The sequence below is a fragment of the Erpetoichthys calabaricus genome, chromosome 3 (assembly GCF_900747795.2).
Source record: "Erpetoichthys calabaricus chromosome 3, fErpCal1.3, whole genome shotgun sequence".
NCBI classification, from domain to species: Eukaryota; Metazoa; Chordata; class Cladistia; order Polypteriformes; family Polypteridae; genus Erpetoichthys; species Erpetoichthys calabaricus.
This window is the reverse complement of record NC_041396.2, coordinates 221,299,288-221,320,390: the sequence shown is the minus strand read 5'-3', so window position 1 is coordinate 221,320,390 and position 21,103 is coordinate 221,299,288. Positions and strand designations below refer to the sequence as shown.

General features: G+C 38.7%; 2 protein-coding genes across 3 annotated transcripts in view; one reads left to right on the top strand and one right to left on the bottom strand.

Moving 5' to 3' along the window:
- rwdd1 (RWD domain containing 1) overlaps positions 1 to 21,103 on the top strand; it is a 506,701-nt gene that overhangs the window by 174,938 nt on the left and 310,660 nt on the right. The gene's annotated exons all lie outside the window — the stretch shown is intronic.
- Positions 1 to 21,103, bottom strand: part of LOC114648668 (amine sulfotransferase-like) — a 70,808-nt gene that overhangs the window by 9,796 nt on the left and 39,909 nt on the right. For both annotated transcript variants that reach the window (XM_028797825.2, XM_051924678.1), the window contains exons 3-6: positions 11,001 to 11,209; positions 6,752 to 6,878; positions 1,791 to 1,885; positions 891 to 1,071 (exon numbers count right to left, since the gene is read on the bottom strand). In XM_028797825.2, coding sequence (XP_028653658.1) covers positions 891 to 1,071; positions 1,791 to 1,885; positions 6,752 to 6,878; positions 11,001 to 11,209 — 612 coding nt within the window. The remainder of the gene's footprint in view (positions 1 to 890; positions 1,072 to 1,790; positions 1,886 to 6,751; positions 6,879 to 11,000; positions 11,210 to 21,103) is intronic.

Genomic DNA, 21,103 nt, shown 5'->3' with positions numbered 1-21,103 from the left:
ACGTAACATTTAAATTCATAAACAATCCCAAATAGAAATAATTGCTGTGTAAAAATGACACCTTTTATTGGCTAACTAAAAAGATTACAATATGCAAGCTTTCAAGGCAACTCTGGCCCCTTCTTCAGGCAAGATGTAAAGACTCATTTCTAATCCTAGCCATCCTCGTCACGCCCAGTGCAAATCTTAGCATCTTTAACTCTGTGACTATGAACCATTGTTTTATAAAAAAAAAAATTCATTCTTCAACATGAGCATAACTACACAGATGGAATCCGGTGAACAGCAACCTTTGCATAAATATTACAAGTTACCAAGCACATCACTTTGGAGACCAGGATATTTTGTAAATGCTACATAAGTTCAAAATGGCATGCTGTGCTGGGCTAAATGGCCTGTTCTCATCAAAACATCTCCTGTGTTTCAAACGATCAAGAATCTTAAGATCTAGGAGAGATATAAAAGAACTAGATCTTAAATTCTCATTTCACTGACTGGAGCTTGATTTAACAGTAAGGCAGTTACATTCAACAAGACGTCAATTGTGTGTACAGTGTCCATTTTTTTGACGTTGCTTGAAGAAGTTCGAACAGAAATTGAAAGGCGAAGAGAAAGGTGAGGCATGAATTATTGAATGTTAATAAAATCTGTGCCACAACAGCTTAATATAAAAATGCAGCATTATATTAATATATTCATCATCCAGTAACAATAAAGTGGTAAGCCCCCCAAAAGACACAAGTTAAAGGATTAGCTTTTCTGAATACCCAAAGAAATTATCAAAAGAAATATTAAAACAATACAGTACTAGAAGAAAAGTAAATAGACAAATCTGTCATAACATTTAGAAAGAAATGTGGCAAGCAAATATATTGTCCTCAATACAATACCTTTCCTCATAAATGATCCTTTGTCATAGTCAAATATTTCTGGGCAGACTTGCCGATAATTAGCAAAAGAATTGTTTTTCATTGTGTGGAATTGGCTGTGCTCTACAACATTATCAATTTCCTCATCACTCAATTTCCTGTCCAAAAATGTGCACATTTTTTTCACTGATGATCTTAAATCCTACAACATAAAATATTGATTAATGAGCATCCAAATACATTCATAATCATATAAATCTCTGATCATTGATCAATACAGAGCACAAATTATCAAAACTAAACATTTTAATTAGAGAAGTCTGAGGACTAGTATTCTAGGTCATGCCTAGGCTGGTGTCTATAAGTTTAAATTAAGAAATTAGTAACATTGGGTTTTTGAATTTTATTTAAAGCATTTTCTAAAATAAAACAATTATCAGCTTTTTGAATTTATCACCATGAAACTATATGTATACTGAAATATTTTATAAATTATTACATGGGCTAACACAGTCAGTAGACCATGATATTTAAGACCACAAGCCCTTTTGACATCACCTCTGAAGAGAAAATGGATTTCAACCTTTATATGTAACTGCTAGAATACTCTTCTGACATTGAACATTATTACTAAAAATGTATCTATCAACTAAAGTTGAGCCACAAAAATTGTGAAATATACATTTAAGCTAATTTTTAGTTTACATAAAAGAAAAATAAGTAATTAAAGAGTATTGATCTACTTTGAGTAATGACTATGATAATACCCAAAACTAAATAAGTAATTGCTACAGAAGAATATTTATTTTTAGGAATATTTAAGTAATACCGCATTTGATAAATATTTTCCATGAGGGAAAAAAATGCATTCCTGAAACACATACACAGAATGTGACAATACTTCTACTAATAATAAATTACTTGGATCATTTCTTCATATGACAGGAACAGGATGTTGAAATCATCTTTGTGCGTGTACCATCCTTTGATGTGATTGAACCAAGAACTGCAGAACACTGCAAGAAAAAAATGCTTAGGTTTAAAGCTATATATAAATAAGCCAATTTAATTTCTAATATTATTATGCCAATAAGTCAACAGATCATGATTATGAACGTAACAGTTTTGGTTTTGCATTTAGAACTGTGTAATGAGGCACTGATGAGAGTCCAGATATTCACTACCTACTGCTTGCCTTAAATGCCATTTTTTTGTGAAGCAGATACTTTAGTTACTGAGAAAGATACATTAGGTCTGTTCCATGTCAACTTAAATGGAAATCTTATATATAAACAAAACACACACAGTTAGTTTCCACGTTATTAGATTCACCTGGCTGGTGCTGGTTAGGATCTGTGTTTACCTCTAGAGCAGCCTGAATTCTTTGAGGCACGGATTCATTGGGGACAGGGAGAACGTCAGGCCGACATGTTCATGTGGCAGACCCAATGGGAATGTGCATGGTGTTGGAGCAAACTAAAGTTAGTATCATATTCAATTAACCTGCCTAAGATGAGGCATGCTTTATGAACCAGAGCTTTATCCTGCTAAAAGAATCCATTTGAAAAAGAATAGACTATGTCCAAGAAAAAATAAACACAGTCAACAACAATGTTTAAGGCATACTGTGGCATTTATATAATATTAAGAATCCGAGAAAACATTCCTCACAGCATTATAATACTACCACTAGCCTGCCACACTGACACAAGGTAGGGTGGATCTATAGCAGGGGTCTCCAACTCCAGTCCTGGAGAGCTACTGTGGCTGCAAGTTTTCATTGTAACTCTTTTCTTAATTAGTGACCAGTTTTTGCTGCTAATTAACTATTTCCCCTTATTTTAATTAACTTTACTTGAGACTCTGACCACTGAATTGATTCTTTTTTCCTTAAATGTCACCTAAACATAAATTTGATGTGAAGTGAGCCAACAGATGACCAACTAAGTTGGAGCCTCAAACTCCAACCTTCATTCAGTTTAACTTGAAGCCAATTCTTGTTGCTAATTTAACCCGTTATTCATTTCCATGAGCACTCATTCTGCCATGGCAGACATTTCCAAAACTGTTGATTTTCTTTTTTAAGAGCGTGGTCAAAATGTTCTGTGGACCTGAGCAGATCAACATTACTGAGGCCTTCACCTTTCTTTATTTTCAGTTATTTTGTTGCTTAATATTGTTTGGTTGCTAATTAAGGAAAAGGAAATAATTAAGGGGCCTTAAGATGTGCATCAATTAAAATTAAGGCAAAGAGTTAATTAGCAGCAAAATCTGGTCACTAATTAAGAAAAGGGTTAGAATGAAAGAAAACCTGCAGCCACTGTAGCTCTCCAGGACTGGAGTTGGAGACCCCTGATCTATAGAGTCACTCTGTTTATGCACAATTATTTTTGAAAAATATTGTTTTATTGGACATTGTACATTTAATGACAATTTTATTAAGTATGCCTGGTCTCTGCTTATTGCCAAGTTAAGAAAAAATCTGCTAAGAGTATTTGTTGTACAAGATGCAGCTTGATCTCTTTCTCGCGCTCTCTAGTGGAAGTAAGGAAGGACGCCTTCATTGTCATTGTACGAATACAATGAAATTGTAAAAGTTACATCTGTAAATGGTGCAAGTACAACAAAAAATGACAAACAAATAATATAATGCAAGTACAACAAACAATGACAAACAAATAATATAAAAAGCACACATGCTATAACAAATAAATGCATACATAAATAGATAAGAGATGGAAATTATTATCCACTAAAGTAAAGTAATCATCGTACATACAGGGAATAAAATATTCTAACAGTTCTATGAGACATTAAAGTTTTAAAATTCTGGTGGCCCAAGGTTAAAAACTATCTTTTAGCACTACTTTTAACACTACTTTTATCTTTTAATGCTATTTTTAACGCTCTCGTACCACCTGGCATAGGGTAGTAGTGTGAAGCAGTGACTGGCCAGGATGGGAAGGTTCTTTAATGATTTTCCTGGCTCTGCGGCAGTATTGGACACTGGAGATGTCTTCCAGTGAGGACAGAAAGCAGCCAATGATTTTCTTTGGTGTCGATGTTACCCTCTGCAGAGGATTTCCTGTCTGCTGCTGTACATCCAGCATACCATGTTAAGATACAGTATGCTAAAACACTCACGATGGTTGAGCACTAGAAGGTCAACAGCAGCTTCCCAGTCATTTCCACATTCCAGAAAAGTCTCAGAAAATGCAGTCACTACTGGGACTTTTTGACCACCATCAGAGCATTTGCTGTCCAGGGAAGGTCCTTAGAGATGTAACTTCCCAGGAATTTAAAGGAGGTGACCCTCTCTACCAAGTCCCCATTGATGTATAGAAGGGTTGGCTTTGCTCTGTGCCTCGTGAAGTCAATGTCCCTACAATAGGATGACCGTAACTTCTCTTTCCATGGACATGTCTTCTTTTATGGATCTAAAAAATGTGTTCATCCAGGATTTCAAAATAGCCTAAAATGTCTGGGATTTGACAATTCTTTCATGTTGCGGTTTTCTTTTTACAGTCAAAATGTATTATATTTGCATTTGCATTGCTTTGACCCCTTTGTATAGGCCCCTCCTTCTCACAAGGAACACTTGCACAATTGTTTAATTATGCCCAGCATGCAACCTTTATTCAAAGTGTTTCTCAATCATTACTGTCAGAGACTGTAAAGGAAGTGCAAAGCCATAGCAACAGTCAGGCAGAAGCAGTAGCAGCTGGTTCATGAACACAGCCAAAAATGACCAAGCACAAATGTAAATTCACAGAAGAATTACAGGATAAACTCCAGTGGTTTTGTCTGGTTTAGGATTTGTGGAAAGCAGAATGTGTGACCTGGAAATCTGGCAAGTACACTGTGCAATAAATGTGGTAGCAATGTAGAAGACCACAAAAGGCTCCACCAAACATAAAACTGCAGCTAAAGGAGAGAGTTTGCAAGCTAAATTAAATGATGATATTATGAGATCAAGGAAAACAGAAGGTGCTTTGATTGCTGCAGAGGGAAATTTTGCCTCCCATACCACTAGGGCCTTCCCCAATTCTGAGACAGAAGCTCTGAAAGCACTGGAAGACATCGATTACTATGGTGTTTCTACTGTTGGGAGCAATCACAGTGCAGTGAATCTATTCCCTGCATTTATTCAGTATTTTGACTGGAATTAACAAGGTGTGCAAAATAAATTAATCAAAGTGAAAAAACACTAAATAAGTCAGCAGATATGATTGGACAATACATTAAAGATTTTTTTTTCATATTTATTGATTTTTTTAAGAAGGGATATGTAATTACTAAAGCTGAAAGAAAGAAATGTATTCAGTTATAAGGGCTATTAAAGCATTTGTTATTAGTCTCATTAAAGACTAATTGTTTACGTATTACAGCTCATTAACATTGTTGCTTGGTGTTGGAGATATTTGACAACTATTGTTATCTATCCCCCTCCTACTGACATAAATACACATTGCCATGATGCTTTGACTTACTTGGATCCCCAGACGCAACCTCCCACCCACTACGGGCACTTGCCTGCCTCATTCTGCCCACTGCCCCAGTTGTCCTCTTTTTTGAGAAATCTAAATCAGGTCACCCTACCCTACCCTACAATCTCCTCTTCTTCTTCTTTTGGCTACTCCCGTTAGGGGTTGCCACAGCGGATCGTCCAAAATTGTTGTCCACATATTGACTTGGCAAAAGTTTACACCGGATGCCCTTCCTGACGTAACCCTCCCCATTTATCCGGGCTTGGGCCCGGCACGAAGAAATACAGTGGTTTGTGCATTCCCTGTGGCTGGGTTACCCTACAACCTCCTCTAATTTTGAAAAATCATTGCTGATAAGAGCAGGAGTTTTATGGTGGGACCATTGAGCAGAGCTTGTGTAGGTTTCCTTTGAGGAAATCTTCTGAGGAGGACATAAAGGAACATATTAGGATTTACTGTACATCCTGGAACTCTTCCAAAAAATGAGAAATGTCATTAACAAAATGGTGACAACCAAAACATAAATATACAACCAAATTGACCACCTGAAAAATAACAATAGTAAATAGTAAAACAAACAGGATATTAATGAAGGAAACTTCAGTATAAACATGACAGTTACTGCGATGAAAGTTAAAAATTAAATATTAAAACTGGCTCTCTTAATCCTATGACTGTTTTCGGAACCCCAAAGATGTTGAATACAATCAAACTTCAACTTTACTGAAATAACCAGAATTTTGGTTCTGGCATGAGTATTATATCACGACCCCTAGAAATATATATACTGTATTGAAAATACTCTCTCACTAAGACATTTATAAGAGAAACTTGCCACAGATATATTTTTATTACTTGAAAATCGGACATTATGTCCATCTTAATATATAGTATCTCAGTTTCCAAGCCACCATTTTTATTGGCACACTGCTGTTTAAAATGTCTACTGAGAGAGGAGTGATTTTAAAGTCATATCATTGTCTATTAGACAGCTTGCTGTTAGACTCCATAAGACAATTGTGTAAGGAAGAACATATAGTCGCAGTAAAAGATAATAAAAGAAAAATCATTCATCAAAAAATACACTTCTCCTTATCAGTTTGTCCAAAACCTGAATTAACAGAGTACACACCTGAGGTCTCAAAACAGCAGAATTAGTGGTGTTATTAGTGGAGTTACCAGACAGGCTTTAGCCCATTCCATCCAAGACACCATTCACATGGGTCCAAAGTGTAATTGCAAAATAAACTACTTCTACAGAATAAAAAGTTTGTTGTAAATCCAGTTGTAAACATCAATTGTAAAATCTGATTACATTTTAAAAAAATGTACAGATAATCTTAATTTCACTATCAACGTACCTGTGGGCAGACATCACATTATACTTTCACTTACCATTGCCATTAAGAAACTTTTCTAAAAAGGTGTTAAAATCTTTAGGAGTTTCAAAAATATTCGAAAACTTATGAAAATGATAGAACGATACCAATACATCTTTTGGGTTTCTTGACACATATATGATCTGAAAGAAAAAAAAAATATATATATTTAATTATACCTCATAAATGGGGCTTTGATGGACTAGCATTCAGCACAGGTTGAGCGTGATGCTGCTAGTCTCAGTTTCTCCTCAATCAGGTAATGGAGTGGATTGAGAAAATGAGTGAATAGATTGATTGATAATATAGACTCAATCAAGTGCTAATGTTCTCTTAAAAATAAATATGAAAATTGCTAATCAAGATTATATTATCATAATCTGTTGTTAATTCAGTTGGACATGGAAAATTTGGAATAAGATAAAAAAAATATGATCCAAGGCTCCTTGTAAATGAATAATAGAACAATAAATGATTTGATTTTAAAGTTTAGGATTAGGGTAATAAAAGATGTGATATCGCCCAGACATTTTTGAGACAGCAAATGTTTACCATTAAAAATCACTTTAAGTGCACCTTTTTGTCTTATAGCGTGTGACTGGTAGAAAAAGGTATAAGCATTAGGAGAGAACTTCAAGAAATGTCTATATCTCTAAATCAAGTTTCGATAAGTAAATGACATTATATTCTAGTCTTTAGTAAATGTCATTAACTAGAAATGCTTTACTTCCAAACTAGTGGTTTTTCAATAGAAAACATCTTAAAGTGTGATGATGTTAAGTAGTTTAGATTTCAATTTTGTAAATTAAAAAAAGTACTGCAAGTTCAAGTTCATTGTCACATGTGTAACGTTCATATTTTTAGGTTTGTAGACACTCTGATGGAACATTTGACCTTAATTTGTATTCTGATTAATATCTCTACAAATTAGCTGTGATTTTTTTTTATTTTAATTAATTTTGAATAAGTAGCAAAGCAGCACATATGCTCACCTGCCACTTTATCAGGTATAACTGCTTTTGTAACGCAAATATCCAATCAACATTGTTAAGACAACCTGCTGAAGTTTAGACTGTGCATCAGAATGGTGAAAAAGGGCGATGTAAGTGACTTTTAATGTTGGTGCCAGACGGGCTGGTCTGAGTATTTCAGAAACTGCTGATCTCCTGGGATTTTCATGCACAACCATCTCTAGGGTTTACAGAGAATGGCCTGAAAAACAGAAAATATCCTGTGAGAAGCAGCTGTCTGGGGGAAAATGCCTTGTTGATGCCTAAGGTCAGAGGAGAATGACCAGACTGGTTTGTGCTGATAGAAAGGCAACAGTAACTCAACCATTTGTTACTACCGAGGTATGCAGAAGAGCATCTCTGAACACACAACACATCGAACCTTGAAGTAGATGGGCTACAGCAGCAGGAGACCACACTGGGTACCACTCCGGCCAGCTAAGAACAGGCACATGAGGCTACAATTCAGATAGTCTCACCAAAGCTGGACAACAGAAAATTGGAAAAATGTTGCCTCGTCTGATGAGTCTCAATTTCTGCTACGACATTCAGAGGGTAGTGTCAGAATATGGCATCAACAACATGAAAACATTGGTCCATCCTGCCTTGTATCAATGGTTCAGGCAGGTGGTGATGGTGTGGGGGATATTTTCTTGGTACACTTTGGGACCCTTTGTACCAACTGAGCATAGTTTAAATGCCACAGCCTACTTGAGTATTGTTACTGACCATGTCCAACCCTTTATGACTGCAGTGTACCCATCTTCTGATGGTTACTTCAAGCAGAATAACATGCCATGTCACAAAGCCCAGCTCATCTCAAACTAGTTTCTTGAACATGACAATGACCCCACTGTACTATAATGGCCTCCACAGTCACCAGATCTCAATCCAATACAGCACCTTTGGGATGTGATGGAATGGGAGATTGGCATCATGTATGTGCAGCCAACTGCGTGATGCTATCATTTCATTATGGACCAAAATCCCTGAGGAATGTTTCTAGCACCTTCTTAAATCTATGCCACGAACAATTAAAGTAGTTACTGGGGTCCAACCCAGTACTAGCAAGGTAATAAAGTGGCTGGTGAGTGAATATTGATTTAGTGTTTAGAGGCTAAGACAATGGACACCACAGATGTATTTATAGATTAAAGTATTTAAAACTGAATATATCAAAAGACATAAACAGTATGACATACGTGAAACCTGGGGAGAGAATGGCATAAAAAAAAGACTTTCCATGTTTCACACAAAAGCTGCACAGTGGGAACATGATATAGCCATTGCTATAAACTTGCAAACTCTATATAGCTGCACTCCTGATTTTGAGTTTGGTGCTGAAGCTGTGCTCAGCTTGTGGCATTTTGCAAGATCTTAGAGGTATATACAGTACAACTGGTTATATTCTAATGAAAAAAATGCACTATGATGCATAATGTAGCTTTGTGATTCTACTCCAAACACAAAAACTCACATGCGAGGGAACTGCTGGATTCTAAACCTGTAAACTGTTTAAACTGATTGATTAATCTCCTGCATAAATGCATTATATTGCTCTTAAAATAAAAACACTGCACAGCTGTCACATGTAAATTATACAATATTCACAAAGATGTACCGAACCTAAACTCTCATTAGACTTAGAGTGTACTCTTTTTGCATTTACTTGACTAATATAGCTTTATTATTAAGTTTTATTACAAGTTTTACATATTTTCACACCACCATTTGGCTGCTGTCATAAAAAAATACCCCAAAAAGGTGGCACCCATGACAAACAAAATGGCAGCCAGAAAATCAATAAAACTAATAATAAAAATGAACAACAAATCTAAATCAGAAAAATAAAAGTTGCCAAAGTTTTTTTTTTGTATGCAGAGATGTCCACGCACAGTTTAGATTGGATTATTAAACCTGGAATCCTTTAAACAAAGTGGACCAAATCATACAAGAGATCACAAAAAATATTTGGTTAGTCGGATTCTATAAGAGGTCTATAATTTTTATGAAGGTTTTAGATTAATTTGATCATTTATCTTATTGCATGTTATTTATGTTATTTGGCTAGTGATTAAGAATTACTGTAAATATGATGCTACATGACATGGACAGCATAGTTATTTGAGTTTAAATGTGATATCATAGATGGTTATTTCCCCCTACTGTACAAGCAGAATCGCACAATGATATGATTTATTAGCTCTTCTGGTCCTTCTGGAAAAGACAGACTCCATTATTTTAAAATTCTCACATTTAACAATTTGCTGGTTTTGTTCCTCTTCTGATTGTGCAGTTTTTGACATAATTTGCTTATTGTGCTCCTGCTTGTTTGCTTTATTTCTACTCTGTTTAAACTTTTATTTTTCTTTTGCTCTTTAGGTGCCAGTTTAATTTTAGAGAGGCTTTCACTTCTGCATTGTTAAATGCACTGACTTATATCAGTTCCGTTTTTCCTGCTAAACAAAACTTCAGTTGGAGTTTGTCATCTTATTCACACACAGGAGATAATTCTTCTGCCAAGGTGAAAAACTGGCAAAGTTTTTTGATTTTTGAATCCAGAACTTGGAGGCCATGATCAATGCTCTGTACAGGGGTCAACCTACTATGAAACTAATGGTGCTTAAGCTTCAGGGCCACTAATCTCAAAGGGGCTCCAGAAGCGACTTTAGACCTCATTGCTTAAAATTTTTGAGTGTCTACAGTATGAGAAGGTTTTTTTTTTAATTAACTACAAGCAGTGGTTAAATTTTTGTATAAAATTGTGATGAATTGTTATGGAACAACCCTATTGAAGAAGATAACAGTGGTTACCCAGACATTGCTGTTGGTTTTTATGGGAGCCCCATAACATTTCAAGCTTTGGGGCTCCAAAACTGTAGGTGCACTACTGGCTCTGCAATCTTAAATAGTGTTGCTATGATGATGTTGTCAACAACACATGGCTGCTGAAACACACAAAATGGTAGTTTTAGTGATTACAATTAGAGTGTAAGAAGATGGTGTTTTGAGAGAAAACGAAAAAAAAATCAGGGTAAAATTACAAAATAGAGTTTTTTTGTAATGTTTTTATTTCTTTTATGCTTACTCTCTGTATATTAACCACATTATTAAATATGATCATGAACTTTGTTTTTGCTGCCCTAAATATTGATAGTCTTGTTTTGTTTAAATATGGCTAAGGATGTTGTCACACAACATAAGAAATTCCTATATTGTTTGGTATGAATTACTCAAAGGTACAGTATTACCAACCTTCCCCTTTTTCTGCCTCAGCTCCTTTGGGGTAAGGTTCCAAGGTAAATGACAGACATGAATACGAGGTGGGGAAAGTGATGCAAATTTCTGAATGGTTTTATCTGCTTCAACCCAAGGAATCCGGTCAGCTGTATTCATATTAAACGTTGCATTCAAAACTCCTTTAGTTTCAATCAGGCTCATGATCTGCTGCATCCAGATAGTTCCTGAAACAATGAAAATAATCATTAAATTTAATGTACCAAATTTTTTCAGTAAACTTTCAGTTTATTTTCATATATTACAAAAAAGACAAATTCATCCAGAGGTGTGAGCTGAGGATCTCCCAGATGGTATGTCTGCCAGAAGTTCCTAGCACACCCCCACTATATATACTGTATAAGTCTGCCTAATCTGTCCTGCATCTTCCCCCATCATCTGATCCACCTCACTGTCAGATGGTGATCACTTAACAGCTCAGCACCATTCTTCACCCAGAGTCCAAGACATACAGTTGTAGATTTGATGACACAACTACTAAATCAATCATTGATCCACGGTGCTCTTTTGCCAAGTGCATTTATGAGCACCCTTATACTAGAACATGGTCCTCATTATGGACCAACTGTGACTAGCACAGAAGTCCAATAACAAAGCACTGCTCGGGTTCAGATGAGGTAGGCTATTTCTCCCAATCTCACCCGTCCAGGTTTCTCTGTCATTACCCATGTGAGCATTGAAGTCCCCCAGTACAATGATAGAGTCTCCAGTGAGAGAACCTTCTGGCACACACCAAGGTCTCTAAGAAAGCTGAATACTCTGACCTAGTTGTCAGTGTATGAACAAAGACAACAGTCAGAGCCTTCCCCTAACTCAAAGTTGCAGGTAGGTGACCATCTAGTCCATCAGGGTAAATTTCAATGTACACATGCCAAGCTAGGGGACTGTAAGTGAGCCCACACCCGCCTGACACTCTTCACCATGGGCAACTCAAGAGTGGAACAGAGTCTAGCCCCTCTCCAAGAGTTTGGCTCCATGGCCAGTGCTATGTGCTGAGGTGAGAATGACTATATCTAGATGGTACCTCTCTACCTTCCGCACTAGCTTGGATTCTTTACTCACCAAAGAAGTCACATTCTATGTCCTTAGAAGTCATTTTTAGTAACCGGGCATTGGTCCGCCAAGGTACCTGACTTTGACTGACACCCATGCCACAATGCACCAAACCCTTATGGTTCCTCCTGAAGGTAGTGGGCCCACTAGAGGATGAACCCATGTTTTTTCTTTGAGCTGTGCCTGTCCAGGTACAGTATAATGGGTAAATGCCCAACCATCAAGTGCTCACTTACAGGCCTGGCTTCATTTTCCAGGTTAGGACACATTTCTTTTGCATTCTAAAGGAGACTGGGGACATTTGCCATGTTCTGTGACTCCATTGCTGAGGCAAGTGCACAGAGCTGTGGATGTAAGGTCATTGGTACCTGTTGTGGTGATAATCCTCATACCCAGTGGAGTGTGCCAGCAGTAAAGGGAACCTTCAGACTGAAGAAATCCTTTTGAGCTTGGTTAGCTTGTGAGACTCCAGAGTCATCTGACAGGTGCCCACAGGCTAAGCGTAGCACAGCAATGGCAGTTGTAGAATAAAAAACTTGGGTATGGGAGGAGTAATTTGGGGCCATAAACAATTACTTTCGGTCAGCCGAAAAACGATTCTGATCAACTGCCAGCTGACTCAGAAGGGAGACGCAGTGCTTCATCTATGCAGTTTATAGCAGGGATGGAGTGCTGCTGTCCTCACCTGGGGATATTGTCTGGGTGGTGGAAGGAGCACTTTGAACATCTCCTAAATGCCACCGACATATCAGGGGACTCTGAGGAGGACTCACTTATCATTGAAATCACTGGGGCAGTTAAAAAAACTCCTCGATGGCAGGATGATATTCGCCCAGAGTTCTTAAAGGCTATGGATGTTGTTGGGCTGTCTTAGTTTAGCAAACTGGGATGGTGGTCCCCATCTTTAAGAAATAGGACCAAAGGGTGTGTTCCATATTTAGGAGGATTACACTCCTCAGCCTTCCTGGACAGGCCTAGGCCTTGAAAAGAGTTTCCAGCTGTTGGTCGAGCATCAGAGTTAGGAGGAACAATGCAAATTTCGTGGTGGGTGAGGAACACCCCACCAGCTTTTTACCCTTACAAGGTTTCTGGAGGGTTCTTCGAAATATAACCAACTAGTCTATATGTGTTTTGTTGACTTAGAAAAGGCATGCGACCACATCACTTGGGGTGTTCTGTGGAGGATGTTTTGGGAGTATGGCATACTGGGCCAGCTGTTGCGGGGTATTCGGGCCCTGTACAACTAGAGTGAAGGCTTGCTTTGCATTGCTGGCAGCAAGTTAGACTTGCTCCCTATGGGTGTGGGACTCTGCCAGGGCTGCCCTTTGCCACTGAATCTGTTCATAATTTTTATGGACAGAATTTCTAGGCACAGGCAGGGGTTGAGTGTGTTCAGTTCGGTGGCCTCAGGATCACAGCTCTGCTTTTTGCGGATGATTTGTCCTGCTGGCTTCATTGGCTTGTGACCATAGACAACACCGGGGCAGTTTGCAGTTAAGTGTGAAGTGGCAGGGATGAGATTCAGCATTTCCAAGTGCAAGGTCATGGTTCTCACCCAAAAAAGGGGGTAGTACTCTCTTTGGTTTGGGGAAGAGAGGCTGCCTCAAGTGGAAGACTTTAAGTGTCTTGGGATCTTGTTCATGAGTGAGGAAAGAGGGAACAGAAGATTGACAAGTGAAGCTCTTGGGCAGTCATGCAGACATTTTATCGGTCAGTTGTGGCAAAGAGTTGGCTGACCCAAAGGGAGAACCTCACAATTTTCTGGATGATGTCTGTTCCTACCCTCACCTATGGTCAAAAGCTAGGGTAGAAACCAAAAAAAACAGATCACAGATACACAGAGCAAAAATTAGTTTCCTTCACAGGGTGCCTAGGCTTAGCCTTAGAAGTAGGACGATAAAGTACTTACATTTGGGTGGAGCTCAAAGTTGAGCTGTTGCTCCTCCACATTGAATGGTGCCAGTTGACAGGGACAGACCAACAATACACTGGAGAGATTATAGCTCTCGGCTGGCCTGGGAATACCTCAGTATTCCACCAGAGGAGTTAGTGAAGGTGGCAGGGAAAAGGGATGTCTGGACATCTTTACTTGGACTGCTGCCCCCATGACCTGGACCTGGACAAACCTCCTGACAAAAAGGCTCACCCAGACTAACACACTGTTTCAATTGTAAGAACTACTTAGTAGTACAATTCTGGTTAGTAATAACAGATGTGTTGTTAAATTTATAGGTATGGAAGGCAGAAGATTTGAGGTTAGGTGGTGATACTAACTAATCATGGCACTGGAGAGTGGTAACATGTTGTAAGTGGATTAGCAATGCAAGCTAGAATTCTACTATAGTTTTTTTTACACATTATAATGATAATGCTACCAGTACAAACCTATAAACTGAAGCGGCTTTCAAGCCCCAGCAAGGGATCACTTCCTAGACCAGAGATGAGCTGTGCAAGGATTTTAGCTTGTCCTACTAGTGTTTTACTTTACTGGCCCCAGGTGGTCCTGCAGCCCTGCAATGTGAGCCTAAAAGAAACAGGCAACCCACAAGTAGCCTGTCCACCATCATTTACATCAGAGAAAAAGGCACAGTATACAGGACCCTACCTCTGACAACTACTAAACTCGTAGAAACTTAACGCATTAACAGAGGACCCCATTAGCCTGTTTCTTTTATCTCGCCCCAGGAATAATTGCTTCTGCTGCACTTTTTTTACAAATGCTTGGTACCTACCTGTCAATGTTTTCCTTCCTATACTAGCACAATACCAAACCTTTACATCTCTAGAGCCTATACTTTCAATACAATAAGGGAAACAGATAAAAATGGAGGAGGGTCTTCAGTTAGCCAAAATAATGAAAATGAATTGAAAGTTTGGCACCAAAAATAATAGTACTTATTTTACACACTCCCATAACATCCTGTTTTTCTGCATTACTGGATAGTTTATCAAGGTTTTGAAAGCTAGTAATTATACCTAAAGAACATTCTGTCTTGAAACCTTACCCAATCTGGCTAAATTGAAATTATTGGATGTACTTGGCATGACTAAGATATGCTAGAGTGCTTAAAAATTCTAGGTTGTGTCTCCTTCCCTCCAATATAAAGTCATAACTATTGGCTATCACTCAAACAACCAAAATGTTTCTTGCAGTCACTTGCACAAGGGAGTGGCTCACATAAAAGTCTGGTTATAAATACAACTACAGTTTTGAACAGTTTTAACATCTTAGCCCTCCAGAGGCCTGTTGAGAAAAAAGTACAATGCAAGAGGCTTTTATTAACTTGATCTCATCTCTCAAAATGAGTAGGGGCATTTTTAGTTTATTTATATTGTAATATAAATTTTGTCAGTGATTCTGTTCATAACTTTTATGAACAGAATTTCTAGGTGCAGCCAGGGCATTGAGGGGGTCTGGTTTGGTGGGCTCAGCATTGGGTCACTGCTTTTTGCAGATGATGTTGTCCTGTTTGCTTCATCAGGCCGTGATCTTCAGCTCTCACTAGATCAGTTCACAGCCGAGTGTGAAGCGGCTGGGATGGGAATCAGCACCTCCAAATCCGAGACCATGGTCCTCAGCCGGAAAAGGGTGGAGTGCCCTCTTAGGGTTGGGAGCGAAATCCTGCCCCAAGTGGAGGAGTTCAAGTATCTCGGGATCTTGTTCACGAGTGAGGGAAGAATGGAGCAGGAGATCGACAGGTGGATTGGTGCGGCATCCGCAGTGATGCGGGCTCTGCATCGGTCTGTTGTGGTGAAAAAGGAGCTGAGCCTAAAGGCAAAGCTCTCAATTTACCGGTCGATCTACGTTCCTACCCTCACCTATGATCATGAGCTATGGGTAGTGACCGAAATACCGAAAGAACGAGATCATGAATACAAGCGGTTGAAATGAGTTTCCTCCACAGGGTGTCTGGGCTTTCCCTTAAAGATAGGGTGAGAAGCCCAGTCATCCGGGAGGGGCTCAGAGTAGAGCCACTGCTCCTCCACATCAAGAGAAGTCAGATAAGGTGGCTTGGGCATCTGATCAAGATGCCTCCCTGGTGAGGTGTTCCGGGCATGTCTAACCGGGAGTAGGCCCCCAGGGAATACCCAGGACACGCTGGAGGGACTATGTCTCTCTGCTGGCCTGGGAACGCCTTGGGATTCTCCCGGAAGAGCTAGAAGAAGTGGCTGGGGAGAGGGAAGTCTGGGCATCTTTGCTCAAGCTGCTGCCCCCGCGACCCGATTTCATATAAGCGGAAGAGGATGGATGGATATATTGTAATATACAGTGATTCGGGGGGCCGGATGGCATAGCTATTTATTTTTCAAAAAAATAATTAAACTTCAAATTTGTTGTTGTGAGTGGAATTGAAAGCAAGTTGCAAACTGGGAAGGATGGTCCTACAAATGTTGAAGAGACAATGAGAAAGGAAATTGCCATTCTTCTCCATTTAAATGAGAGGAACAGCATGCATCAACTATCAGAGGGTGAGACAGCTAGACACCTTGAAAATCAAAGTGAAAAAATAATACAGCGTGCTAGTGCATTTTGCCGAAATTTCATTGTAGCAACTCAAAGTCGTACTTAGCAGTTTGTATGGCCTCCACGTGCTTGTATGCATGCCGGACAATGTTGGGGGGCGGGGGGCATGCTCCTAATGGGACAACGGATGGTGTCCTGGGGGAATCTCCTCCTAAATCTGGACCAGAGCATCAGTGAGCTCCTGGACAGTCTGTGGTGCAACCTGGCGGCATCAAATGGACAGAAACAATGTCCCAGATGTGTTCTATTGGACTTAGGTCAAGCGAGCGTGGGGGCCAGTCAATGGTACCAATTCCTTCATCCTCCAGGAACTGCCTGCATACTCTCGCCACCTGAGGCCAAGCATTGTCGTGCACCAGGAGGAACTTGGGACCCACCATGCCAGCATAGGATCTGACAATGGGTTCAAGGATTTCATCCCAATACCTAATGGCAGTCAAGGTGCCGTTGTCTAGCCTGTAGAGGTCTGTGTGTCCTTCCATCGATATGCTTCCCCAGACCATCACTGACCTACCACCAAACCAGTCATGCTGAACGATGTTACAGGCAGCAAAACATTCTCCACAGCTTCTCCAGACCCTTTCACATCTGTCAAATGTGCTCAGGGTGAACCTGCTCTCATCTGTGAAAAGCACAGGGCCATGGTGGTGGACCTGCCAAATCTGGTATTCTATGGCAAATGCCAATCAAGCTCCATGGTGCCGGGCAGTGAGCACAGGGCCCACTAGAGGGCATCAGACCCTCAGGCCACCCTCATGAAGTCTGTTTCTGATTGTTTGGTCAGAGACATTCACACCAGTGGCCTGCCTGCTGGAGGTCATTTTGTAGGGCTCTGGCAGTTCTCATCTTGTTCCTCTTTGTCCAAAGGAGCAGATACCGGTCCTGCTGATGGGTTAAGGACCTTCTACAGCCCTGTCCAGCTCTCTAGAGTAACTACCTGTCTCCTGGAATCTCCCCCATGCCCTTGAGACTGTGCTGGGAGACACAGCAAATCTTCTGGAAATGGCATATATTGATGTGCCTTCCTGGAGATTTGTTGGACTACCTGTGCAGCCTCTGTAGGGTCCAGGTATCACCTCATGCTACCAGTAGTGACACTGACCGTAGCCAAATGCAAAATTAGTGAAAAAACAGAAAAGATGAGGAGAGAAGAATGTCAGTGGCCTCCACCTGTTAAACCATTCCTGTTTTGGGGGTTGTCTCATTGTTGCCCCCCTAGTGCACCTGTTGTTAATGTCATTAACACCAATGCAGCTGAAACTGATTAACAACCCCCTCGGCTACTTAACTGACCAGATCAATATTCCAGAAGTTTCATTGACTTGATGCTATACTCTGATTAAAAAGTGGTCCTTTCATTTTTTTGAGCAGTATATAAATATCTATTCCCACCTATTTCACTTACCCTTCATAACACCTTGAAGACTGTCACATCCTTGTCCTGCACCTTTTATTTTCATTTTAACATCTGAATCTAGCTCATAAACTCACAAGCTTATGAAAAAAAAAGCTTGTCTGTGCCATTTCCTCCTCTTTCCCCTTTTCTTAAACATGTCTTGTTTGCTTCTCAGTCATGTCACTTTGATTGTTTAGTAGGATGGGAGATGGTAAATACTTATTTTTTTTAATCTACAGAAATTAAAGCTCTCTACAATGTGCCAACAGCATTGCTTCATATACAATAAATAACACACTAAATAGCAGGCGGTATGTCACTCAACCCAGAATTTGTGCTTCAATTACACAACTATACAATCATGTGTCGACCCATCACATTCATGTCCTCGACTCAATATGGCTAAACAACCCATAGTTTAAGAAACACTGATCTAACAGTTTGAAACCTGACACTTTCCAATCACCAGTCACAATCTTGATCACACATGCTTGTTGCATGGATTGGTAAATATCAAAACTTTTTTTTAAAAAAAGGGAAGGCATTTAAGGCTTAGCTGGGTCCCCAGGACAGGGTGATTCCCACCATTGGATGACTTGAGAAATTAGTTCACACGTTTGTTTTCAGTCGACTAGATTACTGTAATGCAATCCTCTCAGGACTACCCAAAAAAGACATAAATCGTTTGCAACTAGTGCAGAATGCAGCTGCTAGAATCCTAACAAGGAAAAGAAAATCCGAGCACATCTCTCCAGTTTTGATGTCACTACACTGGTTATCTGTGTCATTCATGATTGACTTTAAAATTCTGCTTATGGTTTATAAAACCTTAAATAATCTCGCCCCATCTTATATATCGGAATGTCTGACATCTTATATTCCAAATCGTAATCTCAGATCCTCAAATGAGTGTCTCCTTAGAATTCCAAGAGCAAAACTTAAATGAAGTGGTGAGGCGGCCTTCTGCTGTTATGCACCTAAAATCTGGAATAGCCTACCAATAGAAATTTGCCAGGCTAATACAGTGGAGAACATCAAAAAACTGCTGAAAACACATTATTTTAACATGGCCTTCTCATAATTTCACTGTAATTTAATCCTGATACTCTGTATATCCAGTTCATTATAATAACTATCCATGGTAGCTCTAAAATCTGTACTAACCCCTATTCTCTCTTCTGTTTATTTTTCCAGTGTCCTTTTGGTGGTGGCTTTCCATCTACTCAAAGCACCATGATGTTCCAACAGTGAAGAATTAAAAGCCAGAAGTCTGCATGTCCATCATCATCAAGTCCTTCCGTGAGAACCCAAAATACAAAGAGGATTATTTCATTTATGTTAGCTAGAATGCCCAGAGGGCACTGGGCGGTCTCGTGGCCTGGAACCCCTGCAGATTTTGTTTTTTTCTCCTGCCGTCTGGAGATTTTTTTTTGTTTTTTTCTGTCCACCCTGGCCATCGAACCTTACTCTTTTTTTATGTTAACTAATATTGTCTTATTTTAATTTCTTATGTTGTTATTTTTTTATTTACTGTTGTTCATTATGTAAAGCACTTTGAGCTAATTTTTTGTATGAAAATGTGCTATACAAATAAATATTATTATTATTATTATTGAAGTCATAATCTGTGATTAGGTCAACAGAATAAAGATCAGCATCACACATGTCCCATTTATCTGAAATTGCAGATTCCACTCAAGGCTTTTTTGGGTGTGCTTCATTAATTAAAAAACTACCTGTCTAGATCTTTGTTTTGTCTAATATGTTTCAGGTATAGATTTTTGGTTTCATTATTTGGCTTAAATGAATTTCTGGTATATATATATATATATATATATATATATATATATATAATTACATTTCTGGGGCTTTGGCCATTTTCTCTTTCCTGTTTTTGAGCTTTGGTGTTAAACTTTCAAGTGTTTAGGTCTTTGTCTTTGTCCCCATTTTAGCATGTAGGCCTAAATTATAACACATGACACAAAGATTTATTTAAAAAGGAATCAGGAGATAAAGAGTTCATAACAAAGAACCAGCACTGTCTTTTGCCAAAGTCTAAATCAGAAATCAAAATTTGTAATAAAAAAAATTAAAATGAGAAGTCTTTATATTACAGATCAAAAATAAATCAAATACACTGCACACTAAAGTAAATACAATTCAATCTTAGATGACCCATGAGTGCACAGTGGTGATGTTTCATACCATTGCAGAAAGACAAGGCGCACTTGGCCGCTCCAAGTCAGTGACGACAGTAACCAATGAGGCGAGACATAGTGACAACCAATATAAAACAATATGGCATCAAAAGAAGGCATGAAAACTAATGCATGAGTGAACTGTATGAATAATTGAAAAGTTTTAACACTTAATAATAATAGTAGTAATAAAAATATTAGTCTATCCTTTTATTAATTTTGTTGACCTGCTTTATCTGCAGTAGAGTTGCAGGCAAGCTGGAACCTATCCCAGCAAACATAGGGTGCAAGGCAAGAGGATGTAAATACTCAAAATGTCCATTATTCAACTTATTACCTCTTTTAAGTCAAAAGAATACAGTTTCCTGTAAAACTGTATCACATTGATTATCAATATAAGCCAAAGTCAGCCACTAGGAAAAGAATTGATCTATAGCAGGAATGTTTTTCTCATGGACAATTGTATATATCACATTCAAGAAAAAAAAAACTACAAATATTGTATATAAATAAGGCAGTTAGATATACTGTACAATACTTCTGATACATTCGATTTACCAAAGGCACTATAACAGAGTCCCATTGTCTTAGGAAGCTGGGCAACACAGCTTGTTTATATATAAGAAGTTTCCATTTAATAATAAGATGTGTTGCTAAAGACTTTCAGTTTATATAGATATTTTGGTACCTTAATATCTATACAAAATATTGTGTTTAAGATGGGGTACATTATTTTCTCTGTGTTGGTTGGTGTAAATTGTACGTTTCACAGATATATTATGCCAGTTATCCTAGCTGTCATAATCTAAAGCTCTCCCATACTTCTTAAAGTTTGTCTTGCTGTTCATATGCAGCTCCATTAGATCTGACATAATAAAGGATGTCCATA